At 42.1% G+C, this 25,915-nt stretch overlaps 1 protein-coding gene across 16 annotated transcripts in view; it reads left to right on the top strand.

The window, feature by feature from the left end:
* The window catches only part of PTPRT (protein tyrosine phosphatase receptor type T), a 620,908-nt gene that overhangs the window by 463,896 nt on the left and 131,097 nt on the right, over positions 1-25,915 (top strand). For all 16 annotated transcript variants that reach the window (XM_082225799.1, XM_082225800.1, XM_082225808.1 and 13 more), the window contains exons 10-11: positions 13,399-13,600; positions 16,046-16,148. In XM_082225799.1, coding sequence (XP_082081925.1) covers positions 13,399-13,600; positions 16,046-16,148 — 305 coding nt within the window. The remainder of the gene's footprint in view (positions 1-13,398; positions 13,601-16,045; positions 16,149-25,915) is intronic.

The following is a 25,915-nucleotide window of genomic DNA, read 5'->3' as shown; positions in this document are numbered from 1 at the left end:
TTCTTCCTGTTACTAAGTGGAACAGGAACACTACAAAGAGACAGGAAAGGTACTCAGAGAAAGTGTGCATTATGACAAATGCGTTAAAGACAAGGAAAATAATTCCTTCTTCAGCAGGGAAATTGTCCAAATGTCTCCCTCTCTGGCTTTACAATTTTCCTCTGCTACTAAAGCCTAATGAGGTATAACTTTTAAGGAACTGCCAGATCCTATCAAGATCAGTTCAGTTCCGAGACTCTCAGCATGAGAAGCTTAAGCCTACATCCTCGGCAATTAACCTCGCTCACCTTCACACCACTCACAATTTTTAAAATGCTTGGCTTCCTCTGTGGGCTACTCACCAAGGTACAACTCTTCCCAGATTTACTTACTTATTTATTTAACAAACCCTCTTCAGCAGCACTTTTGCAGCCCGTGGTATGGACAGCGACCGAGCACCTGTGGGGCAATGAACAAATACAGTGGTACCTCGGGTTAAGAACTTAATTCGTTCTGGAGGTCCGTTCTTAACCTGAAACAGTTCTTAATCTGAGATAACACTTTAGTTAATGGGGCCTCCCACTGCTGCCATGCCACCGCACGATTTCTTTTCTCATCCTGAGGTAAAGTTCTTAACCTGAGGTACTATTTCTGGGTTAGCGGAGTCTGTAACCTGAAGCGTCTATAACCTGAAGCGTCTGTAACCCGAGGTAACACTGTAGTACTCTCTCTTCTTCAGTGTTTACTTATTTAATAGATTTGTATCCTGCCTTTCACAATATATCTCAAAGCCACCTGCAGGGAAAATAAGACAAAACATACAGTATACAACATCCAAAGCGCCCATTGAAACACCAGAAAATAGCAAACAGCGGGGCAGGGTTCATGGTGCGAAGGCCTCCTGATATAAAACTGTTTTAAACTGGCATCTGAAACTCAGCCTGATTTCTTACAAGATGCTGCTTGCCTGGTTTCTATTGGGAGGGAGTTCCATAGGACTGGATCCAGCACAGTGAAAGCACGACACCTCATTTGCATGAGTCTTGCTTCTGGACCGTGGAGGACCACTAATGAGGCTCCCCTCACCCCTGATGATCTCAGTACACTGGCCAAAATAAGTTGCTAACTAGGAGAACCTCCCAGAATTTTTTTTTGGGGGGGAGATGACGGCCAATGGTTTCATAGTGCCGAAATGAAAACAAACGAACACCCCATTCAGGTTTTCTTTTTCTTATTGGGCAATTTCTTGTTTTCCATCTCTAAATCAAAGAGTTCTGGAGAAGGGAGCCCTTCAGTCTCATCTGGCAGCCTGGAGGAGGATTTTCCACCTCATTAGTAAAAGGGCAAAAAGTTGAATTCCCGCCAGGGGGAAGGATTAAAAAGCATATATTCATATTCAGCTACACTTTCATTATTTTAGTGCCTGGCTAATTGTGATTTGGTTTGATTGCATTAAAAGCAAGCAAGGATGCATTTTATAGGAACACTTGATGGGAGGGGGATAGGTTTTTTTCCTCAGTTTAAGCATTCCTATAAAATTACCTTGTTGCATGGCCAGTAGGTCTTTCTTACCTGGCCTAAATTTTCAGTTCAAGGAAATGGGTGCAGGAAAGGATGATGCACAAATTAGAGTTGTGCCTTTTTGTCCTTATTTATGTAAATAATTTCTACCCTGCCTTCCCTACACTGAAGTGTACAAAACCATACTGCAGATACATCACAAATGCCTGACATGGTTTTGGGCATGTAAAATGAATCTGGTTTTGGAACATAGCTCTTGTCAACTTCATTCTGACAGACAAAATCTACTCTACCTGTTCCTAGTTAATTTTGAATAGGTTGAATTTCTGTGGTTCTCAAACTGTACATGGCTAGTCAGGCTATACTTTTAGGAAATTATTGCTGGGTGGGAAGTGTATAGGTATTAATTTTGAAAAATAGAAAAATAGGGCTGCAAAATTGCACAGGCTATTTCCTTCTTTCTCTTGCATTGAAACAGCTTCTTTTCAATCTTTCTTGGCGAGTAGAAACTCAATCTAGGACAGCTTGACAGTGTAACTTGTGAAGGCACTTATACAAACAGCAATCAGAGTCATTGTTTCGTACAGACAATGACAGGAAATGATCACACCTTCCACTTTTGTGCTTTTTTTCTCTCACTCTGCCATCTTGGGGCAAGCTCAGCGGTTAACTATAGGAGTAGATAGAATTATTCTTTTCAGCCAGCAAGGCTCCTTGATTGGCTAAATCGTCTTTTTTCTTGCAAATACCCATTGAGGATGCCCCCTACAAGGGAGATTCAGATTTTTCATTTTCTCTCTGTACGTCTAGAAGAAGAGAGCTTTGTGAATCCCAATGAAATCAGTCTGGATACTAGCCAATGTGGTGCAGTGATTATAGGGGCAGCCCACCCGATTTAGCTGCTTGAAGTGAAACAGGAAAGTGCCACCTCCCATGGCTGCTGCTGCTGCTGCCTCCCCCGCCCCTAACCAAAACCAGGGTTGCACAACTTACCAGTTGCATGGCTGCAGTGAGAAGCTTCTGGCAGTGGAACAGTGGGTGAACTTGGGCGAGTCACTGCCACTCAAACTTATCTACCATACAGGATTGTTGTGGGAATGAAGTGAGGAGGGGGGAGAACCTTGAGCCCATGGGAAGGGGGATATCATGCACATCTCCACACCAAGACAAAAGTGCACCAGGGAGATCTTGGGCATCACGTGGCAGGACAGAGTCTCAAACAAAGATGGCCTTTCCCAAGCTGACATTTCCAGCATGTTTGCCCTCCTGTCTCAGTGATGTCTAGGCTTTGGCCATATCCACAGAATGGAAGATAGCAGGATCCCCATGGGTATGCTCTACAGGGAGCTGGCTTCAGGACCATTGGCAGAACAACTCTGTGTTGCAAAGAGTCTGCAGGTGGGATGTGGATAGACAGGTAATTTATTACGGTCAAAGACCAGCTCGCATAACACACTAAAAACAGTGTTCACAAAGATAAAATATACAATCAGAGCAGATTGCAGCAATAGCTCATGAGTTAAAATTGAGATATACACATACACCCGTACAACTGAGATTTGGGCTACCATAAAAATTGACCCTGAGGTGCCCCAAAGGGCGACTTCAGCATTTCCCTAGTAAGTTATTTTATTCTAGAGGATGATCTGTGCCTACATACCTGGGCGCAGAATCTGGCTACCAGCCACGTTGTCTTGTGATCTTTGCCTAAGAGGAGAGAATTAAGTTTAGACTTATCTGAAAGATCGGCAAGCCTCTTTAGCAAAGGATCAATGGTGTCTCTACGACTCTCAACATAAAAAGGAGATCTAAAAAATATATGTTCGGGGCGTCCTATTCCCCCTAATGGGCAGGCGCAAAGTTTCTGTGCGTATGGAACTCTTCTGTAGGAGCCTTCCAGAACTGGTGAGGGCAAGGCCAAGCTTCTAGCAAGAGTGAAAGCCCTTCTTGCGTTTCTGGATGTGAGGAAATAGAGATATGTTGCTGGAGCGGCTACGTATCCCCCTAAATGGGATGTGAAGACTGGCAACATTAACCCCACTGTATGGGAATCCCTTGCAAGTGACTGCTGTGTCTGGAGACTATCATTCAGGTCATGTATCCACAGCAGGAACCAGAGGAGAGGAGGGAGGAGCACAGGGAGAAGAAACACCATGGTGCATCTGTAAAAGTGAAACCGGATGCCTTCATCTTCCCCAGCTGCAACAAAACGTGTCTCTCCCGTATCAGTCTTTGCAGCCACAGCAGGCATCTCCAATGGTTTGGCTTTACCCCCGATGACACACTCTTCCATCGTCTCTTGAGATAGATGGATACTAACAACAACATTTGAAAGAAATAGTGTTAGACACATTCCTGTGGTGGGTGGAGGCTAGGGACGAAAGTGGGCTTGCCCAGAGGCAAAACAGTTCAGGGCTCAGCACTTAAGACTGACATTCCCCACTGGTGTACTAAATCATTGGCGGAGGGGCAGGGAGAACAGTAAACTCCATGAAATCCTAGGTGCAGAATGATGACCATGTTGTAAACAGACACATCTATCGCTCCCTGGTTGAAGAGGAAAGTTTTTGCCTGGCACCTAAAGATGTATAATGAAGACACCAGGTGAACCTCCCTGGAGAAAGCATTCCACAAATGGGCAGCCACTGCAGAAAAGGCCTGTTCTCGTGTCGTCACCCTCTGGACCTCTCATGGAGGAGGCACACAAAGAATGGCCTCAGAGGATAATCTCACAGTCCAGGTAGCTTCATATGGGGAGAGGTGGTCCTTGTGGTTTTGCGGTCCTGAGCTGTTTACAGCTTTAGATGTCAAAAACAGCACTTTGAATTGGGTCCAGAAACTAATTGACAGCCAGTGTAGAACTCTGCTGTGCTCCCTGGTGGGCACTATGATCTGTATGCAAGATCACTGGTATGTTCAGCTGTTTCAGATTATCTTCTTCTAATGAATTTTAACTCCATGCTTAGCTTTATGAAAAACCCAAAACCGGGCTTGAAAGAGAAATCCCTGAGCAGCAAATAAATAATCCAAGATTTAGCTGTTAAGTTTGATCTGGCTCTGCCTGCTAATGTTGCTCCACATAGGGCATTGTGTGATGGCTACACAGGTAAGTTTTATATGCCAGTTAGCTCAAATTGCATTTCATGTCACATCACATGAGGAAGTAGCAAAAACTGACAGGAATGTGGAAGCACTGAAGACTAGGAGGGTGGGAAGTGTTGTATTCTCCTAAGACCAAACTCCCTTGTCAAAGACAAAGGCTGAAATCAAAGAAAACACTTCCTTCCCAAAGTACCATGAACTCTAAATCTAGTTACGGTTTCACTTTGAGATAGAAATGAGTTAGCAGCACTCTGCAAGCAACTTGGCAGGAACATGTCAAATTCCTGGAAAAACAGACTCTGGGCAAAACAGGCTACCTTAATTCTTTTTCTTTTATATTTTGAAAATGGAAAGTAATCTTGATACAGGGAGCTTTTGTTAAGAAGCAGGATTATGAGGGCTTATTTGTTTGCTACGTGGAACAAGGAAATCAAGATTGCAGCTGATGTATTTACATTGGCAGCTGTTTACAAAATTGTATTGCTGGTTTTATCAAATGCATCAGGGTTCAAGGCGGGTACTGAGCCCCGTGATAATGACTTTGGTTTACAAGGCCTTAGTACTTAGAACAGAAAGCCAAAGTTTTGCCATCACTAAGTCCCTGATTCGGTTCATACCCAGTGGTGCCGTGAAGGCTAGGATACAGGACTAAAGTCCAGGCCCTGCAACTCTGAAGGTCCCCAAAGAATGACAGAGAAGAAGCAGTTGCAGCAGGAAGCAGCACCATGCAAGTAAGTGAAGCCCTCCACAGGCAGCTAAGACTGTGGCAGAACACATTTCCTCAGTGAGCTCAGCCAAGCACATTCCACATTTTGAGCTACGGAGCCAATGAGGGCACCAGAGCAATGTAAGGGTGTGCCAACCCCACTTTCCAGCATTCTCACTGAGCCTGTGCCCCTAATCCTGTGGAACACCCTCCCACCAGATGTCAAGGAGATGAGTAACTATATAATTACATAACCTTTAGAAGACACCTGAAGGCAGCTCTATACAGGGAATAATTTTTTTAATGTGTAGTGTTTTATTATATTTTTTTATATGTTGGAAGCCACCCAGAGTGACTGGGGCAACCCAGTCATGTGAGTGGGGTACAAATATGATGGTGATGCAACCATGCTTCAATCCTGGGGCAGGACATAGAGAAGCAGCAAAAAAAAAAGAGGGGGGTAATTCAGTTCTAGGCTGTATCAACAGAAGTATAGTATCCAGGTCGAGAGAAGTAAGAGGAGTAATAGTGCTTCTCTAGTCTGCCTTGGACAGATCCCACATGGAGTACTGTGTCCAGTTGTGAGCACCACAGTCTAAGGATATTGACAAGCTGGAGTGTGTGAAGAAGAGAAGGGCGGCTAAGATGATAATGGCCTTATGAGGAATGGTTACGAGTGTTGAGTAGACAAGACTTAGAGGAGAAGACAAGACTTACAGGTGACATGATAACCTTCGTCCAATATCTGAAGGGCTGTCACGGTGCAGCTGCCACACAAGCAGTAGAATGTAATTCCATGGGTGAGCACCGACCAACATATTTGCAACTGCATTCTGGGCCAACTTGACGCTTCGGAAGAATCTGTAAAGGAAGTTCCCTGTAAAGCACATTGCAGGAATCCAAGCTGAATGTAGCTAAGGTGTGTGTCATAGCAACCTTTTATCTCTGACATTCTTCCCCATAGGAAGAATGCTTTCATTTGTGATAGACGATCTCATGCTTAGGAAAGCAGGCAGCTCTTCTTCTTCTTCTTTTGGTACAATGCAGTCATAGGATTTATGCCTCGATCAAGGTCATTAATGTCAGGAGAGATTTACTTCTTTTTGCCAAAGGTGAGCCCAGCTGAACTGTCACCAGTCTACTTTTTGAAGAGCGGCAGGCAGAGACAACTTAGTTGACCTGCCTCAAATAGGGACTAGTGATACCACCAAATTAGACATTAATGAGCCCGCAACAACAAAAATTCTAAGCTTGTAGTACTGATATATATTCAAAGGAGACCCCTTTCATTCCATCTCTTTCTCAAAATTTAACTTGAGATTATTTCGAGTGTGTGTGCTGATTTTGTGCCCATACAGTGTGCATTCATCTGCTATGCACACTGGCAGCCACAGTTGGCACATGCTCAGATTGCTTTAACCCCTTACACTCAATTAAACTGTGTTTGATTGCTGAGATTTACTCAAGCTTTTTGCCAAATTGGAAAGGCAATTTGCAATACTACACCTTTGCTCCAAGTAATCAAATTTTGCAGAGAATTTCTAAAGTTTGAAAAGGTAGGTATGCCTCCCCCGCAAGGGTGTGCAGCATGTAAATGGGAAGTTTAAAGCAATTCACAAGTCCAGCAGTTTATAAAAAAATGAAGAGCACGGATTCACCATCTTTCTTTACTGTAAGCCCTGCAATTCCCAAATGGCAGTGTGAGTTGTATCCAATTAAGAACTTTGAAAAGTAGTCAACTTCAGGGGCAGATCTTCTATGAAACTAATGAAGCTTCAGCTTCAGAGCCTCTCATCCCAGAGCGGCCCCAGACTTGACTTTAGTCCACGATGCTTAATAATTTTGGGTTTAGTAGACCCAATCCGAGTTGCATTGATTTGAGTCAGATTGATTCATTTTTTAAAATAAATATTTCAACAATCCCAAAGTTTGAGAGTCAGTAGCCACAGACATTGTAACCGTGCAGTGATCTGTCGTGGAACAACCCCATTGAAGAAGATAACAGTGGTTACCCAGACTTTGTTGCTGGTTGTGAAGGGGCCCCCATAACAGTTCAAGCTTCAGGGCCCCCAGAATGTAAGTCCACCACTAGTCAACCTATATGTGCTGCTCTCTGATCGTTCTGATGGCTGTTGTTATTAAGTTTACCACTGTTATAATTTATTTATTTACTGCCTTCTAAATAGCCAAGGCAATATACACTAAAGATAATTTTGAAAAAAAACAGATAAAAACACAAAACCAGCAAATACATTTAAAACCATACTAAGTAGACACTGGTGGTTCATAAAACCCCATTTATCCAGTTGGAAAAACCTGTTGGAGTAAAACTGTAGGCCTCTTATATCCTTAAACTGGGTTAATTTTCATTTAAGATGAACACATGGCAGCTGTAAGAAGTGTGTTCTGCTGCCACTACATGTTGACTGAGAGCAGGGAGAAGAAAATGTCCTACGAGGGGAGGTTGTATTTCCCTGAGAGGGAGACTTGCATTGGTATCTTCTGGGACCTCAGCCATGAACTCAGCCCTCTCTCCCTCCACTGCCCATCAGGTTTGCCAAAAAGTTTATAATACTAGTTAATTAAACAGGAATTGTGAAGTGTGTATTAAATGATTCCTCTATTTTGAAATGTGTATTTTATATTGAAAGCTACTCTAGACGTTGAAATGTATATTGATGGATTTTATTGTTTTAAATTTCCTTGATGGGTTTAAAAATTCACATAAATAAATAGCAACCCTTTATTTCAGAGTATCAATTTATTGTAGAGTAATTGCAGAGTATCAATGAACAATATGGATGACCCATGTTTCATAGTGTCTTGGAACGCAACAGACTAGAGATGGTAGCTCAGCCATTATCTTTCATTTTATAAATTTTGATCTAGTGACCCTAATTACCCCAACACTGGACTACTTAACACAGCTATAATGGGCAAATAATTGTTATTCACAAAAACAGCAATAATCAAGGCTTCAAGAAGAGAAATGCCATAAAAATCCATCAGTCATTTAATTAGCAAAAGGGGGGAAACAGTCAGGGGAAACAGTCCGCTGCCTTTATTTTAATCTTGTGGGGTTCATCAGTGCTATCCACATAATGAAGGATTATGCATGGATCTACAGGTGTGCTTGAAAAGCATTTATCATTCAATATTCACATTTGTCTCGAAGAAACTGAGTCAGTGGTGGTTTCTAGATGGCCGTTTGTTATGGAATCAGCATTCCTTGTACATCCAAGTTTATCACAGCATCCATGCACCATTGTTGACTTGCCAGATCATAAAAAAACAAATTCAGACTCGACCTTCATGTGGAAAATGTAATAAGTTGGGGGGAAATTGCCAATGACCTGTTTCTGATACCTGAACAACAATTGCTAAGTCCAGTCTAGAAGGACCCAATACTTAATGCTAGGTGAGATGTAAACTGCCAGTGGAATGAATGAGTGTGCTGTTGTTTCTTGTTTGTTTGTTTTTGTTTCATAACCTTAAATGCTTTAGCAATTGAGCTCACTTCTGTAGCAGTCACCCGATAATCCCTAGTTTATTCTCTCAACTGGTCTGCTCCAGCTATGTGTACAAGGCTGTGACAAGCCTCAACATATAAATAGCTCTGTTTCCAGGGTTTTGGCTCCCAGAAGAAGTAAAGAATTGGTTTCTTTGTTTTGTTTTTTTTAAGCCAAGAAGAGATGCATTCCCCAGAGGGCCAGAGTTCAGATGCTGGCAAGGTCACAAATGCAGTGATTTCTTAAGTCTCCCCTTTCCATGCTCCTCACTTGTCAGTGTCACAAGACCATTTGGATTTTGTGGCATGAATAAACATTTGCAGCTTCTAGACTCAATATAGCATTGGAATTAGGACAGAAGGGTTAGCCAGGCTGTGTCCTGTGATGGGAAGTACACAGAATTGATTGCAACCTATATGGGGGAGGGCAATGTGATGAGGCTTATATTGGAGTTACCATAATAATTTGCATGCATTGTAGTGGTGATTAGGTGTAACCTGCACCAGAAATACCTAATTTCAATGTAAAAAAATAACCACTTAGAACAAAGCATATTGTTTAAACAAATCTTCACATACATACTCTGGGGAAAACATAATTATTCTGCATCTAAGATTATTCACTATATTTTCCCCTCTCCTCCCCACTTTGTTTGTCTCCCCCCCCCCCCTTTGGCAAAAGCTGGAGCTCTAATTTAGCCTGGCCTGGAGCTCTACTTCTGTAGAGCAAAGGCCATTGCTCAAAATTGAACAGTGGTTCTCTTGCTGGTGGTAGTCTGTGGAAAACCCTCTAAATGGGATGTTTTGTGGTGGGGTGCAAGCACTGGTGGAGGAAGAGGAGTGCGGGGGGAGTGCACTGCCCCTGGCAGCGCAATCCCAGCAGGGTGCCATCGCGGCTGCCAGCCCACCTGCGCTGGGCTCCCTGCCCTTGCAGGCGGCATGCCCCGCCCCCAATATGCATGCCCTGCTCCTGTGGGTGGCGCACCAGCCCAACCCCCACCTGCTCTCCGCCCCCCAGTGCCAGAGCATGAAGCTCCGCCACTGGGTGCAAGTGGCTTTAGATTTGCAGGATCCAAAAGCCCATGGAAACAATGAGAAACTTGCTCCTAAGGCTACTTAGCTGTGCCTGCTTGAAGATGACCTGGCCAGTCCCTGCCTTCAGGTATGACGGTGAATTTGCTGCTTCATTCAGCTGCTCCCTGGATGGGTTTTGTATTGTTCTATCCTCTTTCATCATACTTGCAGTCAGGCTGATAAAAGGGTAGGTTTTCTATCACTGCAAGCAACAAGGTAGCTACTGCATTGGTGGATGTTTGGAGCATGTTCATTCATTGCTAAAATTGACCTAAACTTTTTAAAATGGGCACTGTGCAATTCATTGTGTCTCCCAACATGTTGTGTCCTGAGGGCAGGGCATATATCATGGAAGTGTGACCTTTACAAATGCAAGTCTGACGGTTAGAAAAACAAACACCTTCAATCATTTGGGAGGAGGGGAAAAACTCATAGAAATTCTTGTTTGAAAAAAACAATAATCAAAATTCAAATTATTGGGGGCCCACAGGATGATTTACTGGGATCAAATCACACAATATTTGCCAACTATGGGGCAGGGTATAGTGCACCATGTATGATACATGGCAGAAATAGAGGGGGTGTTGCACTCTTGCCTAGGTAATGCACTGACACCAGTGAGAAGTTCCCAAGCAGCTATTTAAGAAATAGCTGGAAAAAAGTGATCCAGTTTAGGACTGTCTCAAAAAGCAATCTGCCCCCAACCCCCTGCCAAGTATACACAGATTAGACTCAGAATTGGTGAGCATACTTCACTTCAGGAGATGAGGATCAGTTCATATTGGACTCCTCAATGATCAAATTCTCTGCCTCCCCTCATTTGGCAACCACTGGAATTGGATGTTAGAGAGGACTCAAGAACCTAAGCATCTGTTTTTTAATACCTTCATTTCTCTTGCAAAAATCTTGTTGCAGGGGATTAATTTTGTCATGGGAAGTAAAATCCCATATGTATTTTTATTAGCACTGTTGCTTGTAGGACAAGGAATGAGAGTTTATTTTACACTTCAGTTTGTAAAATTCCACGGCACTTTTCCCGAGCCATGTCCAATAGGCCTTGACAAAGCAGGGAATGCAAAGCCAAGCACTTTTAGGTGCCATTGAATTCAATGGGAGATGGTTAAGCCTTTGCATAACACCTTCGTTGATATCAACAGGATGTAAAGCTGCTCACCTTTAGCTGGAATAAATATAAGAAGCCACTTTACACTGAGTCAGAACATCTGCCCATCTAGCTCAGCATTGTCTAAACTGAACAGCAGCTACTCTCCAGGATTCAGGCAGGGAACATACCCAGAGATGCCAGTAACTGAGCCTGGGACCTTCTGTATGTGAAGCAGGAGCTCTGCCTCTAAGCTTCCCCTTGGCCACTTGGTGTATTCGTTGCCAGCAGAAATCTCTACATAACAAAAGGTTTGGCATTGATCAATCGGTAGCACACTTCCCGATTAAATCCATTTGCTTTAGATAATAGAATCAGCCACACTTTGCAACCTTTCCCCATTCTCATGCCACCCAGGTGCATTATTTAACATTTCATACTTCCATATTCAAAGGATTTTGTTTAGCTGTTTGTTTGGCATGCAATATGTTCCTCCTAATATAAAATATTGGTTTCTCCCCCCCCCCGCCCCAAGACTTTCTTATAACCTGTGAATTTGATTTTTGTGAAGCCCTTCATAAAAATTTGAAGATGTGTGTATATTAACATACATTGATTTATTCACAGTGTTATATTACATATAAGCGAGGATCCTGTAATATCAAGAAAGGTTAAGGGAGCAGTAGAGCGTGGTATATTTTATTGACAGTTCCACCGAAATTGAGCCACCTTTATATTGAATTTGGAACACAGAAAAGAAATTAGCTGGTAAATAAGTCATGAGGTTTACCTCTGAATATGTGTGTACATCTGCACAGTGGCCATTGATAAGTATAATGGAACTTGGACAGAATTTCAAAAGGTGTGCTTTAAGCTTGTAGCTCTCCAAAGGGGTGTTAGTAGCTGCAGCAACATATTTATTCATGAATATTTGCTTGGGTTTGTACTAAAGTGCCTGCTTTCTGAGGTGTATAGCAACTCTGAAAGCCAAGGACAGTGATCAGAAGAGGAGGAGGAAGAATCAAGGAGAATTGAATAAGTGGTCTCTGGCTTGCAGCCGATGCTTTCTCAAATATAGAAAAGCACTGAAATGCATAGCAAAGGTTTATTAAACATTTCACTGTTTTGTATTTGAGAAGCACTACCTGTAAACCAGAGGCCATTTAGCCCTAATGAAATGTAATGAAGTTAGGGTTCTTTCATATCTTCTTCTTCTTCTTCTTCTTCTTCTTCTTCTTCTTCTTCTTCTTCTTCTTCTTCTTCTTTGGCAATCACTCGTAGCTGAGTAAGATTGTCTTCCATAAACATGGTTTTAACAGTGTCTGTAAGTGTCTGTGGAGGCCAATTCTGGATCCACACGTCCTTCCACAGTGGAGACCTAGGTTTCCGGATGGGAGTTGATCACGGTGAAGGTTTTCCTCTTAGCACGTTTCTCCCTTTTGTCCCGAGTTCGAGCGTCTTTGAGTCCCATGACACCTTTGTTAAAGGCTATTCTCTAATTGGAGCGCTTGCAGGCTAGTGTTTTCCAGTTGTTTGTGTTTATGTTACATTACCGTCATCAAGACCCAGCATTGTGTGGCCAATGTCCTAAGTGAAACATTAGCTATGAAAAGTAGCTGCAAAGGTAGGAAGATACTCATCCCTTTGTTGCCAGCTCATTTGAGTTGGGGAGCTTCCTCAAGCTTGGTTAGAGAAGCTTAGGGATTGCTCATCTTCCTTGGTCCTAAAAGCTTTCCTATGCCATACCTGTGTTAGTAGCTCAGAGGCTGCCTAATTCCCCAGATACGTACAAACCAGCTGTTGCATGAGCTGTGGTTGCTACTGGAATGGGTGGTGGGGGGGAATCAAATAAGACGCTTTGAGGGGTGATTGCAAAGGTGCAAGGATCTTGCTTTACACAGTCCCAGTCAGATGTGAGCTTTTTAGATAAACAATTTCAATCCATATATCAAAGCACTATGAAGTGGAACATTTGTAATCTAATTAAGATTGATAGCGAGATCGCATGTTACCAGACCAAAGTGGTCTTGGATATCTATGAGACGAGTAAATTTAGCAAAAAGCTTTGGGTCAATCTTGAGATTTATTGATAAATAGCATCATTTTCTGATGTTTCCCATTAACCTGCTAATATGTTGCAAATCACTACCAAAAAACAACAATAAAAAATGTCCTGTGACATTTACTATAGCATGTACAAACGGTGTAATTATGATCTGATGAGAAGAGCTGCCGGGTGCTGCCAAGTTATTTAACTTAAGACAGTTGCATTCGTATCACATCTGCTGTATAGATTTTTCCAGGCATTCTAATTGAAAGTTAGATCTTTATGGGAATAGGAAAGGGAATTAGTAAAACATTACAAAATGACACAAGGCCTCTGATATTCTCTTTCCTTCATTTCAGATTACATACAAGGCTGTTGGGTCCCTAGATCCCACCGCTGACCTGTCTAACCAAAGAGGGAAGGTCTTCAAACTAAGGAATGAAACTCATCATCTCTTTGTAGGGCTGTATCCAGGGACTACTTACTCATTCACCATCAAAGCCAGCACAGTGAAGGGCTTTGGACCCCCCATCACCACAAGGATTGCAACTAAAATTTCAGGTACGATGCTGTGAAGAAAAGAGAGATTTCAGTTTTCACAGGGATACAGCCAGTGGGGTAGTCCTCTAGAAACTCAAAGCTCGGGTGTTGTATTCCACTGGGGATAATATTGGGGAAATTGGCTTTTAAGCCAATGTTGGTTATTCTCAGAATAGACCCACTGAAATAATTGACATTACTCACTCATTAATTTCAGTGGGTCTACTCTGAGCGCAAGTTGGATACAACACTCAGTTTCTTCATATCTGCTCTAGCAGTGAAACTAAAGGTACAACAAACCATCTAGCACTGTCAAGGCTAACAAAGAACTAGTCTCAAAGGAAGCTCTTCAGCATTTGTGAAATGTGGTTTTTTCTCCCCCCAGTCAAGCACTGCTTCCTGGATCCATTTACCATAAGCCAGGGATTGCTCTTGAAAAGATGCAAAGCATACACTCTATCACTGAGCTTTGTGCAATCTCAGTTTTCACCTGCGGAAGCTCCTAGTGGTAAATGTCTTTGAGATTTATGACTAAATTATACTAGTAGATGAAAAATGTTTGCATTTTCACCCAGCGAGGTGGCATAGTAATACTACCTCCCTAAACATTGGATATTATGAATTATAAGTGATTGCCATATAGAACTCATTGTGCAAACCTTTTGCCCATCCCCAGCCACTTTCTGCTTAATACATTTTGTGATTGGGGCACATGGGTGCTTTTCTTTTGGGGTATAAATAAGAGCATGAATATTTCTTCCTGGCTACTAAGAAGGCTTAATCCTGGTTATGGTCTGTGTAAAGGTCTGTTAATATCACTTCAAGCTGTGTTTAATATCATAGGTGGTTTGCTAAACATATGGGGAATGGAGCCTTGTGGGTTCCCATCCCATGGATCCCATACAGTAAGGGATGCAACTCTGAGGTGTGTTTAAAAGTCCAGCAAGTTTTAATTGTAGAACTACAAATTCCCTTAATTGTATCACTCTACTACTACAGTTTTACATTTATTGTGCAAATATATAAGTGGATAGAGGGGGAGAGATGGGTTTAAGAGATGGGTGAGTAGATCAGCCCCAAAGTTCTCCACAGATTGGCAGCCATAATCTGTCGGTGGGCAGACCACTCATTGGCGTCTCTCAGAGTTTCCCTCCAAAGAACCCCAACATGGTGTTTGGATTCTCCCCAGTTCATCAAGCTGTTTGGGAATGTAGTACAGTGGTACCTCGGGTTACATACGCTTCAGGTTACAGACTCCACTAACCCAGAAATAGTGCTTCAGGTTAAGAACTTTGCTTCAGGATGAGAACAGAAATCATTCTCCAGCGGCGCAGCAGCAGCAGGAGGCCCCATTAGCTAAAGTGGTGCTTCAGGTTAAGAACAGTTTCAGGTTAAGTACGGACCTCCGGAACGAATTAAGTACTTAACCCGAGGTACCACTGTACAGGAATTTACATAATGGCATCATACTGGAGCCATTTGTTGGATAAAAGGCTCTGGCAAGAGATCAGCTGCAAGTCAAGATCTGAAACTGCAGGGAAAGCAGAATAATAAATAATTTTCTTCTGCATCCCTTAAAAGCATTATATAGGAAGCTGAGCAGAATTCAAGCAAAGAATTGCTTGGTTCCGAACCCCTTTCGTTCACAGATGGGACCAGCATCCAAAAGAGGATCCCGCTGGGGAAGGGGGAGAAGGCAATTTCTGTCTAACTCTGCAGAACTCAATGCCGCTTTAGAGAGTCCCTCAGCCATCTAGAACAGATTTGTTCTAGGGACTTAGTGGGAAGGGAGACTTGGCAGATGTAGATATGAGTGTTCTGTGAGTAGCAGTCTGTTTGGGGGAGACTTCTCACAGTGGGAGTCAGCGGCGGAGTGAGCCAATCGGGTGCCTGGGGTGGCGTGTGTGCCAGCTGCCCGTGGGGCGGGGCAAGCCAGGGCAGGATGCTCTCTGGGGCCTCCAAGGAGTCTGCCTGCCTCCTCCCACTCAGCTGCCCTACAGCTGAGGGGGAAGCGGCAGACAGACCATTTGACACAGCACGGAGTCTGCGGGCACCCAGGAGAGGCACGTGGCTTGGACGTGCTGCAGGCCCCGTGGTGAGTGCTGCCCGGCATTTTGTCACCTCCCTTAGTGGTGACTCCCAGGGTGGACCGCCCCTGCCAAATCCTCCTTCCTTCACCCCTGGTAGGGGCAAACTTGGGGTCCCAGTCATTTTCCCTTGGAACTTTAAATATATCCAAAGCTATACTAAGGTGTCCTACAGTACTAAGGTTGAAATCAAGAGTGGCTAAGAATGTCCAGCTCTTCCTAATTGCTTTAAAATAGCAATCAAGTGCCCAGGTCATTGCCAACCAAGAATTAAAATTGCTGTGTTGATTCTCAAATGTCAATGTACCGTGACTAGCTTCAAATCTCATGACATGACAGAGATCGTATTTAACCCATGGATCTCCCCTCTACTCCACAGCACCATCAATGCCTGAATATGATGCAGACTCTCCTCTGAATGAAACAGAGACAACCATCACAGTCTTGCTGAAACCTGCACAATCTCGTGGGGCACCTGTCAGGTAACATGCTCTTCTCTTCTCTTCTCTTCTCAGCTCAGCTCAGCTCAGCTCAGCTCAGCTCAGCTCAGCTCTCTCTTCTCCCTTCTTTTACAAACATACAACAATACATGCTTTTTTATTTTAAAACATGGTTTATTTTAGTTCCACATTTTAGTTTTCAGTGTGGCTAACAAGAATTGCAACGATATATTTTTTTTAAAAAAAAATAGAAACAAAAAAAAAACACCACTAATAAAAAAGCAAAGAAGCAGAATAAAGCAGTGGCAAAAGAAAGCAAAGGTAGACACACAATGAATAGTCCATGAAAAGCTTGGAAGAATAATGTAGGAAATGTTCTTCAGGAGAGGTTAGGCAAGCTAAGGGCAGTTCTGTTTCTTCTGGACTTCCTGGACATTGTGTTTCAGAAGATGGGAAATTCTGTTTTGGAGGCATTTGTTTAGCTCTGAGTAAAAATTTGTGCCCAGTTTGTGGACAAAAAACTGACTACCCACCACCACCAAAAGTGTATGTGGGAGGAACCACTTACTATAAATATATGTGGAACCCTATTTTACAAACTGAGAGTTTGAAGAATGTGTCCTGTCTAAAATGTTCTGAGCTAGGCAAATCTTCATTCTGAACCACATAATCATCAAGAAGGTTCAGAGAGGACACTAATCTGCACTGGTGCTTTTGCTAACCATACTTAGCACCAAACCACAGTTTGTAATTATGGATAGTTACTTAGACATGTATGCCTAAGGACTTCAGTATTTCCAGTGGATATTTTGAACTTTCTGTGAACAGTAGATCCCCATACCATAGCCAATATTTGTATATGTTGTTTCCAACATATGTTGTCGAATTCCAGTTTCTGTCAGTTACAGCCATCATGGCCAAAAGTTAGGGGTGGAGGGAAAAATACATAAAAATGTTTGCAGGGCACCAGGTTGGAGAATGCTGGAATATAAAAATATACTCCTTTTTTGTTGTTTAGGTATATAGAAGGGGAAACTTGTAGCTTTATTAAAAGTACGGTAATATTCTCTGGTATTCTAGATACAGTACTGTATAGCAAATGTAACTTTAGCTGACTTTGAGTGATTTTAGAAAGATATTGAAAAAGAGAAAATTCCAAAATAAAAAAAAAAATTAACAATTTTTTTTTCATATTTCATTTTACCACCTGCTGTCATAAACGTTGCTATTTTCTTTCTTTTTTATTGAACAATCTTTACGCTCTTCACTTTTTAAAAAAGTCTAATTTACCACACTTTTCCTATATTCAATAAATGTCTCTGTGGAAAAATGAGACCATTATGAAAACCTTTCTGAGAATACACACACACACACACACACACACACACACACACACGGACACACACAAAAATTATTATTTGACTTATTATTCTACATATACAGAGGTAATTGAAATGTCACAAATATTATATACATTATTTCCAGAGTCTGATATTTCTATTACAATAATATTTTCCTCACATATAGGACACAGGTTCTTTTGAAAAGTTAACAAGGGTCATGGAAGACTTTTCTTTCCTCAACTCCTACAAAAGTTTTCATAGACCTGAAAATACACCTCTAAGGAAGGGAATGCAGTAAATAGTTTTTGTTCTGTGGTGATGGTGGTATAATCTATAATTTAGCAATTATAAAGTACCTAAAATTATCCAAACACGGTATGTATATTCATTTGGTAATTTCCAAGGTGGCTTCAAAGTAGTAAACAAGTGTAAAAACAATTACAAACACACACAATTAAATACACAATAAAGCAAATTTTCAAAACATTGAAACAAACTACCACAATTAAAATGTACAATAAAACATGCTGTCAAAACAGCACAACAATAAAAACCAGTTACAATATTAGTTAGAAAAATTAAAACAGGGAATTCGAGACAGGGAATCAGGGAGATGCTTATTTAAACAGGTGTGTCTTCAAGATAATTTGACATAGAGGTGAAAAAACATTATGAACCAGCAGAATGCCATCATCTCTAGCTAACAGGGCCAGTGGTCAGGGATGATGGGAACTGTAGTCCCAAACATCTGGAGGGCCAGAGTTTGTCTGTGCCTGCTTGTCTGCTTTGTCTAGTAGGTAAGTGTCAGGCAGACTTACAGAGAGTCCCTACTTGAAAGTCTGTGACAGGGGCTAATAGCACAATAAGAAGTCATTTTTGTATCAGACCTAGACTTTCAACACCCTGACTTCCAATGAAAAACATATCCATTTACTTCAGAACACCAAGTACATTTTTGAAAACTGACTTGGTGGTGTTTGATGCCTTCCCTTGTTTGGACACAAATGCACTTTAACAAGAATTTCACTGGCAGAAAACTCTAGCTTATAATTGCCATATAAACCCAGCTCACAAACTCCCATTCCACCGTGCCACTATCTATTATATATGGTAGTAGCATCAAGTATCTTGTGCCTAAATGTTCTGAATGCATAATGAACAATCCAAGGAGTGTGAAACTCCTGTTAAGTAATATTTTGGAGGCAAGTTCATTATCTCCAAGGTAATGTTAGTGTCAGATGTTGATCTTCTAGCTGCTGCTGTAGATCAGCTCAAGAAGTAAGCTAAGAATCATTGCATTGTTGAGATTTCTATGCAAAATGAAATTGATATTCACCACTGATGAGGCATGCAAGGAAGAGCTTAGTGCCGGAGCAGGTTCATCATAGAGCTCTCCATTAATTTTGAATGACTTCTTCATTCTCTGTTTGTCTTCTGGGGGGGGGGGGATGTACATTTGCTCTATACAACCATTAAACAAATACAGGGGAAATATGTTTACAGAGAACAGGTAGAGAATAGGCAACGTAAAGGTGCAGGTGGAAAAGGACAACGTGAATTTTCTCTTGTTCTGCATACATCTGTTGCCGTCGATCTGTCGCATACTGATATCACTCAAAAGTAGAATCCAGAGCACAGCTATGTGGTTATACTAAGACTGAACTCCCATAGTGGCAAGGGGCAGCTGGACACTGAAGGCCTGGCCTGACCAGATGACCCTCCAAGCAAAATTAAGATGCCCTAGGATGACCTGCAGGACGTGGGTGGCGCTGTGGGTTAAACCACAGAGCCTAGGACTTGCCGATCAGAAGGTCAGCGGTTCGAATCCCCATGACAGGGTGAGCTCCCATTGCTCGGTCCCTGCTCCTGCCAACATAGCAGTTCGAAAGCACGTCAAAGTGCAAGTAAATAAATAGGTACCACTCCAGCGGGAAGGTAGACGGCGTTTCCGTGTGGTGCTGTGGTTTGCCAGAAGCGGCTTAGTCATGCTGGCCACATGACCCGGAAGCTGTACGCTGGCTCCCTTGGCCAGTACAGCGAGATGAGCGCTGCAACCCCAGAGTCGGTCACGACTGGACCTAATGATCCGGGGTCCCTTTACCTTTACCTAGGATGACCTGCAACTCTTGAAAATTACACCCTGCTCATCATTAAGCCCTGGTGGTGTCCAGCTTATTTTGAGGAAAGATAGGAAGGGCTGCCTCTAAGATTTTAACTGGGTGCCCAAATAATTTCACGTATCTGAAGGGCCTTTGGGTTTTGTGGGGGGCAGCAGTTCTGGCAGCCCCATTGCCAGCTACCGCCACTGCAGGATAGCTGCAGCCTTTATGCGCTCTGCCACACCTGGCCTGGAGTTCTTGTCAGATCCCACATCTTTCCACAGTATCTTATAAGAGTTTGTCTACAGCAGGCACCCCCAACCTCGGCCCTCCAGATGTTTTGGGACTACAATTCCCACCATCCCTGACCACTGGTCCTGTTAGCTAGGGATGATGGGAGTTGTAGTCCCAAAACATCTGGAGGGTCAAGTTTGGGGATGGGGTTGATCCAGGGGGAGGGGTGGATCCCATGATCCAGAGCTGCCACATCATTGGGCCATGCAGAAGTGATTTGCTGTGTGCAAGCACTTTGATTCTCCCCCGCTCCTAATTGTGTCATGTAGGCATATGGTGTGTTTCCTCTAAGCCTTGGATTCTACTCATGGTTTGGAGAGAAACAAACCAGGAACACAGCTATGACTCTGACTTGTTTCATCTCCCATGCAGCACAGTCAGCAGCACGAGAGAAGCAAAATGCTTGTGGGAATTAAACCATAGTTTGCTTATGAGCTATGATTTTATGTTATGTGCAACTGGGCCATTGGCTATTTTGTAGCCTGTTTACTAAATCTGAAGAAATTGCTTTCGAGGTTTTCACTATCTGCTTGGATTTTCACCACCCTGAAAAGTGTGGTCCCATAAATTTGTCTTCTGCACTGCTCACCCCGACTCCTGATCATTTATGAAAAAATTGCTGTGGGATCCCACAGCAGATTCTTTAGATCAGGTTGAGAGCCAAGTCTCTGATTAGACAGAGAGTTAACTCTGCACATCTTTTCGATGCTTATATCCAGGCCACCTGGTTCACAGTGTACCTAGATACATTTGCACCTCAATACAAAGAAAGGGGAGATGACTCAGCTCCACTTCTGCTGCTGTAGACTGAGGCATTTCAGGACTTAATTATACCACAGGTATATAAATTACGGAAACATGTTAATGTTCCCATGATTAAAATTATAGAGGGCCTAATTGAAAAAGCATAAACTGAATTGAAGAATTCCTAATTATAGTTTGCTTTGCAGTGTTAATTTTCCACCATAATGAATGCATAATTTCTTGGAACTAGAAAAGGGGGCTGCTGCATTAATGCGTGGGCTGCAGATGGAATGAGGGGATTATCATAAATGCACAGCAGAGATACAAAGGAAAGCACAGCGGCAATTATGGCATTTCAACCAAGAATTCTTCAATAGTTCCCCTAAAAGCAAAAGTAAGACTTCCAATAAAGCATGGGATGGGCTCCTCATATACAATACCAAATCTAAATTTCAGGATTTTTATATTTGCCTGTCTATTCTGCACCCCAAACCATGTGGCCCCTTTGGTAGAAAAACTGAAGATAGATAGAATATTTCAGAAAAATCAGTGAATGTTTATAGGGGAGGTTATGAATGTATTCACATATATAAATGGCAGAGTTTTTATATTTGTCTTTCTACTTTTGGAAGCGCATGATTTAGGTGGGCACATTTAAAATATATAGAACGGAGCTTGGGGGGAGTTTCAGTTGTCTTTGTTTCATAAAAGGCTCTCTTGGTTTTGTTGCATCAGACTAAGTTGGCTACCCCTCTGAAGATCATTCCAATTTCATTTGTAAGCAGGGCCCTTGCTCCAGTATTGGGAGCTGGCCTGTACTAATGTGCAATCAGTTGGGGGGGGGGTCTTATACAAAATGCATATGCTATACAAATGGGAGGGGCAGAAATTTAGTAGGATCATATGCTCCACTCTAAATCTTCTGATCTTCCTTACAGCTCTTAATGTTGATCCTACGCCCATTGTATAGGTGGCCATCCCCTTGATCTTTTGAAATTGTAGAGTCTCCATACTAACAATGCTTTATTCCATTGGTGTGAATTACCTTTTGTCACATGCCCTGCATATGTCTATTTAACTTTGCAGCTTTTTCCACTACATCTGTAACTACATATCTACTTTGTAACATACCACAGGTAATATGCACATATTGGACACCTTAGCTATCAAGTCTAAGGAAATCATTGTAAAGCTTGAGTTTCCCCAAGGCTGTTCATGATTGTGTTATTCTCCTCTTTATTTCTAATAATATAGCTGTTGTTGTTGCTGCTGCTGTTAATTTATAGTTAATTTATATCCCTCACCCTCATCCAAAGAAGTCCAGGGCAGCAATATTACTGTTACTATTGTGACAGAATAACATTCATTGAAATCAGGTTGTTTAGTCTGATACAGTGTTTGCTTTTTCTTCAAAATACCAGATATTTGACACCTCTAACTATGAGCTTTGCACATGCAGGATAAGTTCTGGAATTTCCGCAGTTGCTATAAGCCACAGTGGTTTCTTTCAGACAACTTGGCTAGAGCATCTCCAGTCTTTGCTGAGTATTTGTTCTGATTTGTTTGTGGGGAGATTACACAACAATATGCACTCAGCAATTACAATTCATCCTGATTTGCTTGGGTAACAGTTGTGCACCTTCCCATTAATTATTCTTTCATTCCAAACTTTTTTGCGCATTTCCCTGTCACTTTCCTAACTGCAAAAAGTCTATGTATGTGTATGTATGTTTAAGTAGATTGGTCACACCCAGGCAATAGAGCATTTTAATGGTGCAAACCTCAATTTCTGGTCCTGCAAAATACTGACAATCTGGACGCGGCCAGTGTTTTGTCAAAATATGTCATCTACAAAATGTTTTGGGAGATAATGTGAGCTTTGTCCCACATTCCTGGTAATGCAGGCTATGTGAACACAATTTAACATGCTGTATGGATGATAAACTCCAGTGTAACATTTTCATGCATATTGATCCATATGAATCATAACATAAAGCAGCCTCAGGGGTTTTAGTGTGTTGCATACATATCAGCTCTTGTCCTTGGATCTTTCCTTGTCACTCTGAAATAAAGCATTGGGTACCAAAAAAAAAAAAAAGACTAGAAGATCCCAGCCAACAAAAATCTGCTTAATGCTCAATGACATGAGCACCTTTTGGTAGCTCTATTTTGCAAATCAAATGAATAACAGGTGGTTCACAAGGGGAAAGGCACCTCTAAATCCACTAGCATAGCTCCTCTCACAGCGGGTCGTAGCTGTAGACAGTCATTATCTTTAATCTGCCAGCAAGGAGTAACATCGAACTAGAATGATAGGGGTCATGGAGGCAGCAGCTATTATGCCTAATCTGTGTTACAAGGCAGGTCAGGTTTATGGAGAAGATGTTGTTAGAACTTGCAAACTTGAGATGTCTGCTGCTGCTTCTCAGTTCTCTCCAGGTGATTTTGATGTAGAAAAGTGGAGCAGGGAATTTTACACTACACTATAAACATGTATTTTATGAAAAGCTATATAATTTCACTTACCTCGTGTGTGCTATACACAGGTTCAGGTAAAATGAATGTGTAGAGAGAAAGGTGAGTATTAAATTCTATTAGGGAAGTAATAGTGCCACTGTATTCTGCTCTGGTCAGACCTCACCTGGAGTATTGTGTCCAGTTCTGGGCACCACAGTTCAAGAAGGACACTGACAAACTGGAACGTGTCCAGAGGAGGGCAACCAAAATGGTCAAAGGCCTGGAAACGATGCCTTATGAGGAACGGCTAAGGGAGCTGGGCATGTTTAGCCTGGAGAAGAGGAGGTTAAGGGGTGATATGATAGCCATGTTCAAATATATAAAAGGATGTCACATAGAGGAGGGAGAAAGGTTGTTTTCTGCTGCTCCAGAGAAGCAGACACGGAGCAATGGATCCAAACTACAAGAAAGAAGATTCCACCTAAACATTAGGAAGAACTTCCTGACAGTAAGAGCTGTTCGACAGTGGAATTTGCTGCCAAGGAGTGTGGTGGAGTCTCCTACTTTGGAGGTCTTTAAGCAGAGGCTTGACAACCATATGTCAGGAGTGCTCTGATGGTGTTTCCTGCTTGGCAGGGGGTTGGACTCGATGGCCCTTGTGGTCTCTTCCAACTCTATGATTCTATGAAATTGACTGCCCCTGCTTCAATTGATTTCAGGTGATTTCCCCCTTCTGCTTCAGCCCTGTATGACAAAACCTACAGTGTTCCCCAGGTCACCCACAACATTGTGCAAAAGCTTTCAGGGGGTTGTGGGTTGGGGAAGAGAAGGGAAATGTCTGATCTCTGAGTTGCCTTCTGCTTGCACAACACTGACTACACTGTTTTCAGTTTTTATTTCCTAATCTTACCTGATCCTAATTTTCATTGCCCCGTTGAGCTGCACTATTAATTTATTATGATAAATTTACTTGGGGTTGACTTGACTGTACACATTTCTCCGAAAGGGATTACACATCCCACTTTGTCTGCTTGAAATCCTTGAGTAGATTGATCAAAGATAGCAAAAGAATTAGAAAATTGCATGAATGCAAATTACTCTGAATACCTTGCCACAATTTTAGAAATAGGCATTTGAATAGCATTTCTGAGCATCTCAGCAAAATGGTTGTTGCATTTATAACTAGATTTCTGACATAATCCAGGTTTTGAAAACTAGGAAGTTCTTTATGATTACCTGTATAAAAAGCTCCTTTAGTTTGAAAGCTTTTTGTCTGATTCTTTATGGATTAATTTTATTCTTGAGAGGAATCAAGGTTGTTGGGATTAGAAGAGTGTTTGTATAAAGGAGGGAGTTGTAGATCTCTGTCCCCTCCTCCCCTGAGGAATATACGCTTTAAAAACAAATTTTGAGCACTTTTTCTCCCAGAAACTTCTGTTTTAACTCCAAATTGGGCTCTTTTAGTTTTTATTGTGTTCTCAGTGGCTCCATTATGCAATTTATTTCATCGTTTTTAAGAATGCTACATGACTAATTGAACAGTTATATCTTAAAAGTCTAAGCCACCCTCTGAAGACTAAGAGTTTGTAAACTCTGTCGAGGTTTCTTTGAAAGGGACTTCAGTTTCATAAGTTTGCCCTGCAGGCTGCTTAACTTTCAGAGCCAAAGTAATTTGTCCAGTTTGAAGGATTATAATGTTGGAGTATTCCTTACAAGTGGGAAGCCAAGACTCATTTTGTAAAACATTATTTAATTGGAATTGTTGTTTGTACTGCATGCATTGGCCTGTTTCAGAGTGGCAAGGATATGCACATTAGCAGGGAATGTTTTTGGAGTAATTGTACTTTACTCATTGGTAATTAAAGGTAAAGGGACCCCTGACCGTTAAGTCCAGTTGCGGACGACTCTGGGGTTGCGGCACTCATCTTGCTTTACTGGCTGAGGGAGCCGGTCTTTGTCCAAACCAGAGCAGCACATGGAAACGCTGTTTACCTTCCCGCCGGAGCAGTACCTATTTGTCTGCTTGCACTTGACATGCTTTCGAACTGCTAGGTGGGCAGGAGCAGGGACTGAACAATGGGAGCTCACCCCATTGTGGGGATTCGAACCACCAACCTTCCAATCGGAAAGCCCTAGGCTCAGTGGTTTAGACCACAGTGCCACCTGCACCCCTTGATAATTAGGACCTGTTAAAAACAGGTTGTGTCTGAGCATCACATTAAACCAGGATATAGAATGACATAAAGAAGCCTAGGGAGGCATTGGGCTCTTTTGGAGGATTCAGCTATCTTGGTTACTAGTTATGATAGCCCTGTTACCTCCATTAGCAGAGTCAGCATGCCTTTGAGTTGCTGGAAATCACAAGTAGGAGAGGACGATTTTGCTTATGACTTTGTTGATGGGCTTCCAAAAGGCATTTAGGTACCCACTGTAAGAATAGAATGGGCTATTCAGAAGGTCTCTTGCATTTTCTCATCACTGCTTTTATTATTATTTTAGCTTGACTTATACAAAAAAACAATTTATTTTTTTAGAAGAGTATGTCACAGAATCGTCAAAAGGAGACAATGATTGTTCCAACAAGTGAGCTAAATGTTCAGATTCTTTTTCTTGTTTTAGCTGCCATTCCATTGTTTCCTACAATAACATTGGCGAGACATTACTCGAAATGTTTTAGGCCCGTCTTCCTGCCACAACAAGCTTCTGAAAGCAGCTAGAATGATGGGCTACTGGCTGTTCCCAGGCCTTCCATCGATCTTTCCTGTCTAATGAGACAAAGAGCCAGCCTCATATAGACAGCTGAGGGCAGCATATATGAATACTCTGATGAGAAGAGAAGCGACTTGCAGTGATACCTTTCTCTTTGTCAAAT

The sequence above is a fragment of the Podarcis vaucheri genome (genome assembly GCF_965113315.1).
Source record: "Podarcis vaucheri genome assembly, chromosome: 6".
NCBI classification, from domain to species: Eukaryota; Metazoa; Chordata; class Lepidosauria; order Squamata; family Lacertidae; genus Podarcis; species Podarcis vaucheri.
This window is presented reverse-complemented; position numbering and strand designations above follow the sequence as displayed.